Below are 14,337 nucleotides of genomic sequence, written 5' to 3'. Positions count from 1 at the left end.
GCACGCCGCTCCCGGCAGCGTGCGGCGGAACCCAGGGCCGACGTTGAGCGCGAGGCGCCCCCCGGCCCTCAGTCCCCGCCCCGAGGTGAGGGGCCCGCACGGGGGGAGGCGCGGAAGGGCGGCGGGCCGCGCGCGTGGTGTGGGGCTTGGTGAAGCCCTTGCTGGAGGGGATGGCGGTCGAGGTTACTGCGGGCAGCAAACAGCCGCGGGGCGTTCGGCTTTGCTTTCGCGTGGCTTTGGTAGCCGCGCTGGGGTGGCTGGAGGAGTGACAGTAGGAAGGGACTCAGGCTCAGAGGTGCTTCGCTGTTGTTCCTATGGCACAGCCCTCGGTGTTTTAGAAGCCGTTAGTGTTCTGAAAGTTACTTGTTGCTTTCTACTCACGTTGAGGAGCCAGTGAGTGTAGAAGATATGACTTCCCGAGGGCAGATGGTGCCTCACCAATCTGGTGGCCTTCTATGATGGAGTGACAGCATCGGTGGACAAAGGAAAGCAACTGATGTCATCTACCTGAGCATGTGCATTGACGTCATCCTACACCACATCTTTATCTCTGAATGTGAGAAATATGGGTTTGAAGGCTGGAGTATTCAGTGGATAAAGAGTGGGTTGGATGGATACAGCCAGAGGGTTGTGGTCAGCAGCTCTATGTCCAGGTGGAGGCCGGTCATGCTTGGTGGCTTGGGACCAGTGCCCTTTAACATCTTTATCAGTGACTTAGATGATGGGATGGAACGCACCCTCAGCAGTTTGCTGATGACACCAAACTGAGTGATGCAGTTGGCACAAAAGAAGGGAGGGATGCCATTGAGAGGACCTGCACAGGTTTGAAAAGTGAGCTTATGAGAACTAATGAGGTTTAACAAGGCCAAGTGTTGCATTTGCAATCTTGAATATGCATACGGACAAGAAGAAGAATACACTGAAAACAGCTCTGTGGAGAAAGAGGGTCCTGATATACAAAAAGCTGGGCTCATGCCAGCAGTGTGCATATGCAGCCTGGAAGATTACCAGGGCTATATCAACAGAGGGGTGGCAGCAGGGAGAGGACTGTCCCCCTCTGCTCTTCTTTTGTGAGGCCCCATGTACAATACTGCATCAAGGTCTGAGCCTCTAGCTCAGGAAAGGGGTTGGAGCTCAGTTATCTTTGAAGTCTCTTCCAATCCAAGCTATTCATTTGTGCCCAGTTGGTTGCCATGTCTTTCTGATCAGCCTTAGTCCCAGCTGGTGGCTGAAGCAGAGGAAGATGAATACAGCAGTCAGATCTGCTGTCTTATGCTATTATAATTGCCTTCTTTGTCTAAATGGGTATTTCTGTATTCCCACCTCAGTATTCAGGAGGCAGCAGTATGCACTGTGTGTCTTATTGCAGCCTCAGCAGCATATGTGTGGTGTTACCTAAAGGATAAGCGTGAAAACTGTATGTAGTTCCATTTCATGATCTGTATTGGCATAATCTTCTGGAAAGCAGAAATGCAAGTCAAGCAAATGCCATCTCTTTTAAAGGAGATGGTGCATACTTTGAGTAGTAATAGAAGGAAAAAGTTGTTTCCCCATATGATTGGTACTCAGGCATCCTTTGGTGTGGGAAATCCAAAAGAGCTAGTTGGTATGCTAGTACATACCCAAGGAAATAAAGGATATTAGAGGGGAAGAGAGTGAGTTTTCATGGCGCTACCATCTCTCAACAGTATGATGTTAAGAGTGCTTTTGGTAACAACTAGCTGCTGAAAAATCCATGCAGTTTGATTGTCTCTGTCATTCGAATCCTGTTGCCAGGGGTATTTCACTCAATATTATCTGCTCAACTCTCTGCTCTGTTATTATTCATAGGAAGAAAGGAAATCAGAGGGATGTGAAAGCAATCTTTGCTGTTACTGTTTAGGACTTTTTTTGTGAAAATTGACCATTCGTAACATCAGATACTGGCCTTCAGTTTTGTAACCCATAAGATTAGCCGAGAGAGGAATGAAGTAACACTATAGTTGTGTTTGATATTCAATGTTCAACATATTGTATTCCCAATTTTTTAACTGTCAGAATTGGGTCTATATTAAAAAAAAAAAGTCTTACCCTTTTCTTCCATCCACAGGTACAATTGTTAAAGTGAACCATGAGTCTTGAATTGCATGATCTGCTTATATGTTGTCATCGCCTTGAAAATGAGAGAGCTACAGAACGAAGGGTAACAATCTTTCTTCTGGTATGTGTGTCTGAGCTAAGGAGGGGAGTCATTAATAAGTATTCTTTTCCTTGATATACCTTTTCAGAATGAAATTGAAAATTTCAAGCGACTCCTCCGTGATCCTGAAACAGTTTTCCAGCTGGATCGGAATTCCGATTCTAGGAAAGGAAACCAACTCAACTGGGATGCTGTGTTCAGGTAGTTTTCTTTCTTGTTTGGAGGAAAGCACAGCTCTTTTAGTTTGTGGGTGGTTACAGTTCTCTGGCACATCACCAATTTGTTTATCAGACTTAATTTAATACTTACCTTTCTGCAAATGGTTTCAGACTTCTTTTCAGTTTGGAACGAGTAACAACTCGTATCAGCTTCTAAAGGAACAAAATGTAAGAACAGCTAAAAATTCATTAAATGGCTTTGTGCAGTATTTAGCATGCATGAAAGATGCAGTAGTCTTAACTGCTGAGAAAATTGATTGTTAACTAGATGGTCATTTTCCTTGAAAAAATGACTTGTTCTTGTTTATTGAAAATTATCCTGTGCATCTAGTTTGCAATTTATAGTACGTATGTAGATTGCTTGTGAAAATTTTTTGTGTTGCTGAATTCTTCGAGACAATAGAAAGGCTGAGGCTTGTGAATGAAAGAACTTGTGCTGTGAAGTTTGTAGAGACCCACCCTTGAAATAATCTGCTTTAGGTGTACTATAGGGTCAGCAAAGAGGGTGTATAATCAGTGAATTTATGGATGTTATAATTAAGAAATATATAAGAAAGGTAGGCTAAACAAGTTAGCACGCTAAAGAAGAATGGATGGAAAGCTTACCACTGTCCTGGGCTCACTGAGAAGACTCCAAGAGAACTGATCTCTAAAAGAGATCTTTCCCTACTGGTAGCCAACTTTTAAATGGGGTTTAGGAGAGGTGGAGCCAGGCTCCACCCCTGCTGGTAGCACAGGTGAATTGCCTTCACCTATGTTCCCAAGGCTGACTCATTGCTTGCCTCAGGTGGTCAATCAGAGGTTCAAGCCATGATTCAGCAGTTCCCATTCAGAGGGTGTATGGTAAATTCTTAGAGCAATTGGGCCCAGTGTTATTTTCTTGTCAAAAGTACATCTGAAGTGTTAGTTTTCATAGGCTTGTGTTTGGGTGGCTTTCCATTATATTTTAATTGGACATCTTTTGAATAATTCTTGTTTCACAGCTGTACTGAAAATATCATGAAAAGTGTTTGATACATTTTATCTGTTGCTTTTGAGATTGCCGACAGTATGTAAGAAATGTGAAAGGAACACAAAAGTGGTCTTTAAGCTGAATACAAAGAGTCAAAAGGGGCTTGAAATTCTGCACTAATTGCCAGTGATAAAACCAGTGAAAATGTTTTTTTATTCATCATGCTGTATGTTAATTTTAAATGATTCAGAAGTAGGATTTGAAGGGACAAACAATAAAGAATATTTATTATTTTGTAGTATAATGTTGCATTATAAATAAAAAGCCTTTGTATTGCACCTTTTCTAATTACGTATTTTTTGTTTAACGTCATGCATATTTTATAGGGAAGTTTGTTTTTCATTCAAGTTGCTGCTGGGTTATCTTACAAACTAACAGCTATTTCCATCATGCTTAGGCTGTTGTGTATTTCAGTCAGTTTTAAATTTTAAGAATCAGAATTGTGGTATTCAGGTTGGATATTAGGAAACATTTCTTCTCCGTAAGAGCAGTGAGGTGCTTGAATGGGCTGCCCAAGGGGTTGGGGGAGTCACTGTCCCTGAAGGTGTTCAAGAAACATGGAGATGTGGGAGAAAGGGACACGGTTTAGAGGGAAATCTTGGTGGTAGGTGAATGGTTGGAGTATATGATCTTAGAGGTTGTTTCCAAACCTTATGATTCTATGAAAAGGTTAAGCACTGATGTTCTAGCTTAAAACTTGGCCTGTTTTACCCAAGTCATAAATTTCCAGTTCACTGATTCATATTTCTTTGTTTTTTTTTGAAGTGTCCTGAAGAAATATTTCCAGAAGGAAATGGAAAACCTCAGACTGACAAAACCAAATGCATCTGCTTCAACGCAGACTTCCAAACAAAAAAGGATGCAGGAGATTGGCAGTTTAGTCAAATATTTCATCAGGCGTGCTAATCGAAGTGAGTAGTAAATATTCATTTATAGTTATTGTTTTGTTTCAGTGCTTTGCTTTAACCTTTAATGTTTTACTCGAGGTAAGTTACCAGAATGGAGTTCATCCTGGTCATTCCCAGAAGTTTATGATTTAAATATCTTCATCTGAATCTGTTCTCTGTGCTCCTTCTCTCTCCTTTTTGATAGTCACAGTGCCATTTTCTTACTAATTCAGTGTGCTTATAAGTGATATATTCTCTCCTCTCACATAACTATTTTCATTCTTAGAAACATTTTAATAAGATGATTCCTAACAATACTGTTTCTGAACCATAGTTTTAAGTTAAGTCCAATATGTTCATTTTACATTCAAATAATTCCAGATTTATTTGGCATGCTGTGAGTTAATTGGAGTCTCATGGTTGTTTTTTTTTTTCACATAGGAGGACCCAGACTGGAATGTCAGGAACTTCTGAACTATGTTGTGCATATTGTAAAAGATCCAGCAAGTTGTGCTGCTTATGGATCTGACTGTAGTAGTATACTCCTAAAGGATATCCTCTCAGTAAGGAAGTACTGGTGTGAGATATCCCAGCAGCAATGGCCAGGTAATATTTTCAAGTTTCACTAGGAATGTCTTTTCCTAGTACGTGAGTATGCTTAGGGGCATTTTAATTGCTTGATACTTTTCCTACAACACCCTGTTGTGAGGTACTACACAAACTTTTATTAAATTATGTCTGTCTATTGCTTGCTGAAACATGTAGCTGCATGTGCATGTTCTCCACAGGGCTTAACATGTATAAAGAATTTAACAGGTGTAAAGAATCCATGGAAAGTGTGTGCTGGAAGTAGCCAAAGTAACACTGATGTTGGTGTGCAGTTATTTAAAGTTACTGGGTACTGGCTGGAAGAGTTTGTTATAGTTAATGCGCTACTGTTTTTTATCCTAGTTTTGTTCATTCATGAAGATCCTAAAAAAGCATTGATTCACTCTTGTTATAAGCACATATGTTATATGCTGCATATAAAGAAAAGACTAGGGAGTTCCACATTTACACAGACAAAAATAGGTGAAGAAGTTGAGTAAAGACACAGCATGCAACCTGAACCACGACTGAAAATTCAAACATAATTTTCCACTTTTCAGAGGGTTGAATTTCTTAGAAGTTAATTTATTTAGCATGGAGAAGTATATGTATTTTTCTCCTGGTTTCAGCTGAGACAGATTTGGTTTTCTTTTAACTGTTTACATTTATGTAATAGCACAGTAATCTGGTGGGAGGAAAAAGATATTAGAAGTTCTACAGTCTAGTTTGCTGAATGTTGCGTGCATAGTTCTGAAGGAAGTGTAGAAGCAAAACATAAAGATACTGTATTTGCATGGTGTTGTGCTTTGGAGTTAGTTTGATTTTTGAGAAGTGTTTTATGGGAAAATACTGTGTTCTGTATCTTGAAGAGAGTTGCTTAACTCTAAAATGAAAGTAAACTTGCAAAGGACTCAGAAAAAGAGTCTAATGATACTGGGAGTGAAAAGAGGCAAAAACTCCTGCATGAGGCTGATGAAGCAAAGAGACTGATCTAGAGCAGTTCTGGAGAGTAGATTGGAAAACTGGAAAGACTGAGAGTGGGATCTGAGAAATTAAAGAAGTAGGTACCATTTGGCCATGGAAGTAGAATTGGAAGTTGAACAGGAAGCTGGAACTGTACGTGGAAGCTACCTAAGGCTAGGAGCCATTAAGGTAGCGGGAGAAGACAAAAGGGCTGTCAACCTGCAAGTAAGGACTTGAAAAGGTTAGAGCTGGAGACAGGCAGATAGGGAACGAGACAGTAAGCCAATGGTGTTGTAGACAGATAACAAAGAAGGCAAAGAAGGGAAATGGATTCTACTCTTGTGAGTTACATACACATTGACAAAGAATTTGGTGCAGCAGAAAAAGGCAAACAGACAGCTGATGCTTAGGCTCTCCATAATTTCATCAGATGCAGCACAGTAATGTAAGGGTATGATCTGATTGCATGATACAGAGAGTCACCTGAGTTCTGCAAACAGCCTTATGCTTGGGAAGAATGTGTTTGTATCTCTTTTAAATAGGAGGCCAGAGTTAATAATGCCCCAGTGAAAGTGGCGTTAGGAGTCCTGAAGGAGCCAAGTTGCCCATAAATTTACCCAGGCCTGCATGACAATGGAACAGTTGTTCTGAACAATTGTCCTGAGTTGGCTTCTCCACAGTTCAGGAATCCAAGAATCAAAATTCTGATCAACGTCAGCCAAACAGTGTATTTAAAAGAAATGTTAAGAGAATACCTCAGAGGTCTGAATCTTACCTGTCTGTGGAGAGCTCAGTCAATCCAAACTGTGACAACCTGCTCACCAGTAGAGTTGGAGGTTGTCAGGCTCTTCTATGTGATAGTCACTCTAGTGAAAAAAACTAACAGACTCTTGAGGTTCACTCAAGGGTGATGGAAGTATGGGGCCAGATCATGACAGAAGGTCCCAGTGGTAACCCATTCACTGGAAAACGTTGTGGCAATATTGGTCATTCTGCATCGCAAAGATTGTAGGAGCTCAGAGCACAACTGTGAGCAAAGCAGTCACTGCAGCTGGGATTCCCAGAAGATCATTCTACCTGTATTTTTTTTCTTAGAGAAGGCCTGAGAAGTGGGTATCTGTTCATCTAAGGTGTCCTGCCAGAATAGCTGCTGAGATTGTGGGACAGACCTTTCTTTCTTCCTGCTGTGGATCTTTGCAGTGGATACTATCATGTCACTTGTGGGTAGCATAAATCAAATAGTAATCAGTGAGTGCATTTGTCATGTTAAACAGGGTGATGGGTGGATTGGTAATGTGCTGCTGTTATTTGCAGGATGCTGATAAAAGGGCTGGGTGGGGATTCTTAAATCGGCCAAGAGAGAAGAAAACAAACTTCTTTGGAAGAGGCCTTTCCTTCAAGAAACTTCTTAAATGAGTGCAAAGCATGGATGTGTGGTTCTGGTGACTGGAGAGAACAATCTGTGCTCTAATGGAAATGTGGGGAGCCTATGCACCAACTGTTCTAATCTGTCTGTTTCTGCTACACCAAATTCTTTGTGACTGTATATGTAACTGTCAGTTGTTTCAGAGAGCTGTTATTGTGTACTCCACAGCAAATGGAGCCCACCAGGCTGAGCAGTCCATGTAGACTAGGAGAATGTAGTAGTTAAGGGAAGCTGGCTGTGTGGCTGTAGCCACTTTGCTCAGTGTAACACAAAGCAGATTGCATTCCAGCTCGGAATGAATCTAACTTTACTCTCAGTGCAGAAGACTACATATGGTTTCTCCTTTGTTGTTTTTTGTTTTTTTTTCCCCTCCTGGTTAACTTCAGTGAATAATGACGTGCAGCTGAATTGAAAATGATGACTTCTATATATTTAATGTAATATTTTGTTTCAAGCATTTCATGTACTCTTATATATATTTGTATCTGTATATAATTGTATATTTATAACATATCCACATCATGTATGTGTAGATCTGCTGATACTGTATGGAAAATTTTACCTCACACCTTCTGGGAAGATGAATAGAGTCTTGGTGGCCAGGATAATTCACACACTGATGAGGGGATATTGCTTCCAAACTGATGAGTTGAGATCTGATGTGTTCAGCTTTTTTTCAACAGCAATGCAGTATGTGAGGTATGTTGCAAGTGCTTGTTTTTTATGCTAATTCCTGATTTTAGATAATATCTATTTAAAGTATTTAGGATTAACCTTGAGTAAAAGCAAATAATCCTTCAGATTTATTTCCTTGTTCTGTCTTTGAATGCTGTTTTAATAAACTCCTCACTTGTAACTTTTACATTTGCTGGGCAAATAATATTCAGAGTAGAATTGCATGCTAGTATTTGCATTTTAACAATTGTTTTGAAAAGAAATGTGACTATTTCTTCTGAAGTTGGAATGTTTGGTTTGCATTGCAGGCAGGAGAGAAATACTGCAGGCCTGGATCACATTATTGCAGCAATGAATATCTTCTTTAATACATTTGCCGTAAACTGTCGCAAACGGATTTGTAAAATTGGGGAAGAAATTTTGCCTACAGTGCTTTATATATGGACTCAATATAGGCCAAAAGATTCCTTGAAGGAATCAATAATTGAGTTATTTCTTCTCCAAGTTCATATTCATCATCCGAAGGGTGCGAAGTCTCAGGAAAAAGGTACAATTAAAAGCTCTCTGTATGTGATTGCTCAAATTATAGTGCTAACTTTCTGAATTCTGTTACTGAGTCTTGAAAATATTAATGGAAGTGATGATGGCTTGCCAGCAGTTTTGTACTTTTTTGTAGTTTTTCAGATTCCACTGAAAATGAGTTTTTGAACTGCATACACAAAGAGGATATTAATTGTATTAAGTCCTGTAAAGTTTGATTGTTCTTACACAGAGGTTATAATAATTACTGAATGAAGCCCGAAGTCTTTAGATAAGAAGAACGTTAGCTTAAATGGAGGTTAAATTGCCATGTGCCTTCTAATATGCTCATGACTATTAGGAAATGACTACTGTAGTTTGAGTAAGTCTGACTTAGTGTATAATAGAGAACATCACTCAGTAATTTGTGTTTGCCTGTCATGGCCTATTTCAGTGACAGCAACACTTTTTTTTGGAGGTGGTTACTTCTAATTACAATCGGCAAAGAATTTATAATTACTCCAAGCTTACTCATTGCATGTAGTTTTACTCCTTCCAGTTTGGTAAATAATTGTATATTTCAAAATTCTTCTCTGTGCTTATTACTTTATACAGTGATTAAATTATCTTTTAACTTCCTTTCACATTTTTACTTCATTCCACATTATAAGGGTTATTCTGTTGGTCTGTGTTTGTTGGCAAGGTTTGTATGCTCTACTGGGATTATGGCTGTATTTTGTATCGTGTAGGTAGGTTTATATATTGTGTCAAGTGGATGGTACATACATTGTTAACTTTTCATTGTTTTTGCATGTGCAGGTGCATATAACTCAGCAAAGTGGCAAAGTATCCTACATAACCTGTTTGATCTGCTGGTGAATGAAATAAATATCATAGGTAGTAGAGGAAAGTATTCTTCAGGTTCACGTTCTGTTGCTGTAAAGGAAAGTTTGATTGAGTTAATGGCTGATATTTGTCATCAGGTAACATATTTTTAAGTGAATATAGTGTATATACTTATATCATAAATTTTGCTTTTTAAAGTAATGAAGCTTTTAATAATTCCTCAAAATCATCTACTGAAGTATTAGTACTTTTTGGTGTGTTTGCTTATAGCCTTTCTGCAGTTTATAAGTGATTGAATTCCTAAATTATACTAGATTTTACTTGTGTTGCTTGTTAGAACGTAAGTGTAAGTTCAATTATAGTAAATAATAATATCTAATACTACTTATGGAGTCTTTAAACCTGGTAAAAAAAAAAAGGACTGGTTCAATTTGACAATTCAGTTTTCCTATAAATACCTTTTTTAATTTTTGTACTTCTTAATTGCTCTTCATAAAGGTGTTTACAGAGGATACCAAAGTTCTGGAAATCACCCAGTCGTACAGCATTACACAGTCAGGTGGTGATGCACTACCAAGCAAGCGCAGGAGGATTGAGCTCGGCTGGGAGGTAATTCGAGACAACCTGCAAAGATCACAGAAGGATTTCCATGTTGTACCTTGGTAATAACATCTTTACATTGTTTTCCTTGATACTCTGTGCTTTCAGATTAGTTGTTGGAAAGTAATGAGTAGTGGTTTTGGTAGTCTAGCTTTAAAAACTTAGTATCTTTGGTTTCCTAAGAAATTACAAATGAGGTCTGTTAAATTGCATTACAATGCATGAAGTATTATTGCCTCTTATTTTTTTAACCTATCTTGTGTGCCAGCCTTCAAGTAAATGTTGTGTGTTTCATACAGTCCAGGAGGATTAGGGAATAAAGTTGAGATTTACTGCCTTAAGCTGACTGTGTAATTAAACAGCAACCATGAACAGTTTGGCTATTCTGAGCTAGTTTATACCGTTTGCCTTAATACCTTGCCTAAAAACTCTTGAAGTGCAATGCCTGGTTTCGTAGCTTGTACACTAGTAAAGAGGAATTATGGTTGACATGAGAGGGATTAAAATGGAGGTGGAGGTTCACATATTCCTCTGTTGGCTGCCGTGGGAGAAGGAAGCTGTAGCAGAGAGCATAGGAGGAAGTCAAGAGATTGTTGAAAGACAGTGGCAAGGTTTTTCCAGAACTTAAAAACTGTAGTCCTAAGCTCAAGAAAGTTGATTTTTTTTTTTTTTTTTTTAATATTCAATAGATTATACTGAATGGTTTTGTTATTACTGTTCCTCCCTGTCTTCTTGTCTTCTCTTGGAAATTGCTGTACAAGGTGTTAGAACAGTGTAGCTGCAAGTGAGTTGGGCTCTGAGCTGAGCTGGTGGGCGTGCATTATTTATTGCTCAGTATTGAGACAAAGTGACTGTTTAGGATCTGACTGAAGGTTAGCACACCATTCTGAGTAGAGAGGTAGCAGTCTCCAAGAAATACAGTTGAGTACTGTAGAGTTGCATTCATTACTATGAGCAAGACTCTTCCAAAACTTACCATTCCAGCTTAAGATTTTGTTCATTTGATGAATTTCATTTTTCTTATCTGTATGGATGTCATTTTTATGTATGTTTCACCCTTGAAGTCACTTCCTGGATCAGAGTGTATGACAGGCTAGTCCAGCAGAAGGGCAAAAGTACTGTTCTTGGCTGAAATGTTCCTATCATGGTCAGAAACCAGAGAAGTCAGCTTGTAAGAAACTTTTATTGATAGTAAGGCTAGACAGGCAGACATTAAAAGTAAAAGCTCTAGAACTGCTGGAAAATGTAAGTGTGGAATGACAATCAAAGAATATATTGTTCACTTACTTTTGAAGACACAAATTTTCGTGTTTCATATTACATGCTTCACATTGTGTTTCCAAGGTTACGGATTACAGCTCAATTACTATCAAAATATCCCATGAGTTTTCCTAACTGTGAGCTACCTCCCCTGCTCAATATCCTGCACCAGTTACTGCCTCATCAGCGACGAGGAGAAAGGACCCCCTATGTGCTGAAGTGTCTTACGGAGGTAGCTTTGTGCCAAAATCAGAAAACTGATTTGAAGAGCACCCACAAGTTAGAGCTCCAGAGGACATGGTCAAAGATTTGGTCTCTTACTATTCGTAGTATAAGTTTTCAGCAAATTGAAACAGAGATCTTTGGATTACTTGGAGCTATGATTCAAGGGAATCTTGTTGTGACAGATAAAGAACTCTGGAAGATATTTTCAGGATCTGCATGCAAGCCTTCAAGGTAAGATGAGAAGCAATAATATTTTGTGTCTGATTCACATTGCTTTTTACTATATAACAGAAATCACTCAATTATTCAAAATGTTGTTGTTGTTGTGGCTGCAATAGGTGTTGAGAACTATCTACATTGGTGTTTTAAGCATTTGAAACTGATATAAATACATGCATAGTCTAAAAGCAGAGGTGGAATAGGGGAGCCGAGCATCTTCAAATATTAAATCTGCCTAAAAATATTAAATCTGATTGGAAGAGATGTGGTTGTTATTTTTTTTTAAAGTTTAAAAAGTATCTTTTCTTCTAAACATATTTGGATTCTGAAATCATTGTCCTGAAACAGTCTTTAAAATTTATCTGTGACATGAAAACATGATTTTTGAAAATGCAGGTTGTAATAAAGGAGTTTTCAGGTACGCATGCTTATTAAGTTATTTGATATTATATTGATATTGATATTCCCCAGACATGCAGAAATACTGACTTTGCTCTAGAGTGCTAATTAGCAAATACCATCTTTTTTTCTCAAAAATGCCACATTCTTTTTCTGTTGCAGTTCTGCAGTATGTTGCTTAGCATTAGTGATGTCTGCTTACTCAGTGCCAGAAAATTTGGATGTAGGATTGGAACAGAATAACTGTGAAAGACATTTGGATTCTATCTTAAAGGATGCAATAATGAAATGGGTACTTCCTTGCAATTTGGAGGAAGAAATGGAAGAATGTTCAGAATTGCCTCCTGTGCTCTGCAGGTAAAGCCTTTGTGGCATACTTATGTATTTAAATTCATTTTCTAATGCAGAAGAGTGTCTAGGGAAAAGTGGATTTGCAGAATTGTTTGAAGGCAATGCATTAGTAGAGTTTGAGGGATTTTTATTGCTTGAGGATATCATCTCAGGGGCATAATACGGTTATCTGTCCATAATGTAGCAGATGCACAAAGTATGTGTTAGAAATTTTAAGTGAAAGCTTAAACTTCTTTGAAGTTATGCAGTGAATCTGGTTAGTGTTTGTGCACTCTTCAGGAATGCAAGAACATGTCTGATTTGATGAAAATGCAAAATCTTCTTTTCTTTTTTTTTTTTTGTCAGTGATTTCCCTCATCTTACATTACAAAAAATTCTTGTGAGCCTTACAATGAAGAACAGTAGAGCTGCCATGACATTTTTCCAAAATGATGCTAAATGGTATGTTTTTAAATCAATCACTGTAAATACTTGAGCAAGCAGAGGCAATGAAAAATGCATTAGTTCCTTGAGTTATTTTGTCTTTATGCATAACATATTTATAAATCATAGTAAAGCTTTTGAATTTATTAAGATGCTGTAAGCAGATGTTGAAATGATCTCTTGCCAACAAAGTCAAAGCTTTGGGTACTGTGCAAAATTTCTTACAAGGAACGATGTCTCTCTTCGCCAGTACAGCTAAATATTTGGTTCTTTACACATAACTCCATTAGGTATTACTGTTATATTTTTTCAAATAATTTTTAACTTTATAAAAACATGTTAACAATCATGAATATATATCACCTTCCATTCTAAAGTAAGACATATATCTTAGGAATTCTTATGATCAGAAGATCTGTAAAGGTTAGGTGATTACTTCCCACATGTCCTTGCGCTACTCCATCTGTATATATGGCCTCAGTCACAGACTCCTTGAGTTTCTTGGAGTCATTTTGTGAAGGCTATTACATCTTTCACTGATAGATTAAAGTTCCTGGACTATATCCAGTTTTATCTTAATGAAATTAAAGTGTATGTAAGTTGTAATGAGAGAGAAGACTTTTATGTATAGGATTTAAAACTATTATTTTCAGGCTTTTTATGAATGTGTGTTGCAGTTATTTACAGTAGGTTGACATCAGCCATCTTAACATAAACAGATGCTGGTATATGAACTGCAGTAGAAGTTACAGCATGTGTTCAAACACTGTTTTCCATTATGATTTCTTCAGGCAGAGATAAAGTTGTATCTGTTCCACAGTGAAAGTCATCTCAGAAATTAAAGATTAAGCGAGTTAGGGAATGCAAGATGTTAAAGTATTTTATTTTGTTTTTGTTTATTTCTTGCGTTTAATTAAAAGATTTAAAGACTTGTACGTCATATACTGATGACCAATGTCTCCTCTTCAAGTGTGCAGCACTTACAGGGGAAAGAAGAAAACAGTGTTTTGGATGTTGAAGAGCTGTATCTGCAGACAACATTTGATGAAATGGATATTTTCACTAACTTTGCAGTGAATGTTGCAGATAAAAATGTGACTAGTTCAAGACTTGTTATCAACCAAAGTCTTAGGGAAACACTGGAGTGCTGTCTTTTAGCAATGTCAGAAAAGCTTTTAAGTAGCTATTCTCCTAAGGTAAGTTAGAACATAACTCTTACATCCTTATAGTAGTGCACTCAAACATTGTGTTTTCAAGGAAAAGTAGATAGATTTTCATTCCTTTTGCTGCTAAATGTGTACTGCAAGGATTTTAAAGCTATTTTCAGTACAATGAAATGGAGAAATTTTTTTTTCTTTACATCATTGGCAAAATATCCATGGTTTCCGTAAGTATGTAGGGGAATTGTGTGTAAAGTTGCTACATTAATCATTGTTAGCCTTGTTTTTGAAGTCTTTCAAAACATTTGCTTCAACTTCTGTGCCCCTATGGTGGCCCCATGCCCCCAAGATAGCTTCAGTCATAGAGGTCTCAAATAGATTTTGTAA

At 38.0% G+C, this 14,337-nt stretch overlaps 1 protein-coding gene across 3 annotated transcripts; it reads left to right on the top strand.

Annotated features, from left to right (window-relative positions):
* LOC100540677 (serine-protein kinase ATM) lies at positions 1-14,010 on the top strand. 3 transcript variants are annotated; one of them, XM_019612265.1, is made up of 13 exons: positions 1-85; positions 2,090-2,182; positions 2,268-2,380; positions 4,175-4,320; positions 4,738-4,902; positions 7,807-7,972; positions 8,257-8,495; positions 9,287-9,450; positions 9,812-9,975; positions 11,258-11,629; positions 12,179-12,373; positions 12,713-12,808; positions 13,761-14,010. In XM_019612265.1, the coding sequence occupies exons 2-13, from the start codon at positions 2,111-2,113 to the stop codon at positions 13,993-13,995; spliced, it is 2,127 nt and encodes a 708-aa protein (XP_019467810.1). In that variant the 5' UTR covers positions 1-85; positions 2,090-2,110; the 3' UTR covers positions 13,996-14,010. The 3 variants fall into 3 exon arrangements, with proteins under 3 accessions (XP_019467810.1, XP_031407931.1, XP_031407930.1); XM_031552070.1 differs by lacking the exon at positions 1-85 and adding an exon at positions 301-556; XM_031552071.1 differs by lacking the exons at positions 4,738-4,902; positions 7,807-7,972; positions 8,257-8,495; ... (4 more) ...; positions 12,713-12,808; positions 13,761-14,010 and having other exon boundaries at positions 4,175-4,328.
* The last annotated feature ends 327 nt before the right edge of the window (positions 14,011-14,337 follow it).

Source organism: Meleagris gallopavo, chromosome 1 (genome assembly GCF_000146605.3).
Source record: "Meleagris gallopavo isolate NT-WF06-2002-E0010 breed Aviagen turkey brand Nicholas breeding stock chromosome 1, Turkey_5.1, whole genome shotgun sequence".
NCBI classification, from domain to species: domain Eukaryota; kingdom Metazoa; phylum Chordata; class Aves; order Galliformes; family Phasianidae; genus Meleagris; species Meleagris gallopavo.
This window is presented reverse-complemented; position numbering and strand designations above follow the sequence as displayed.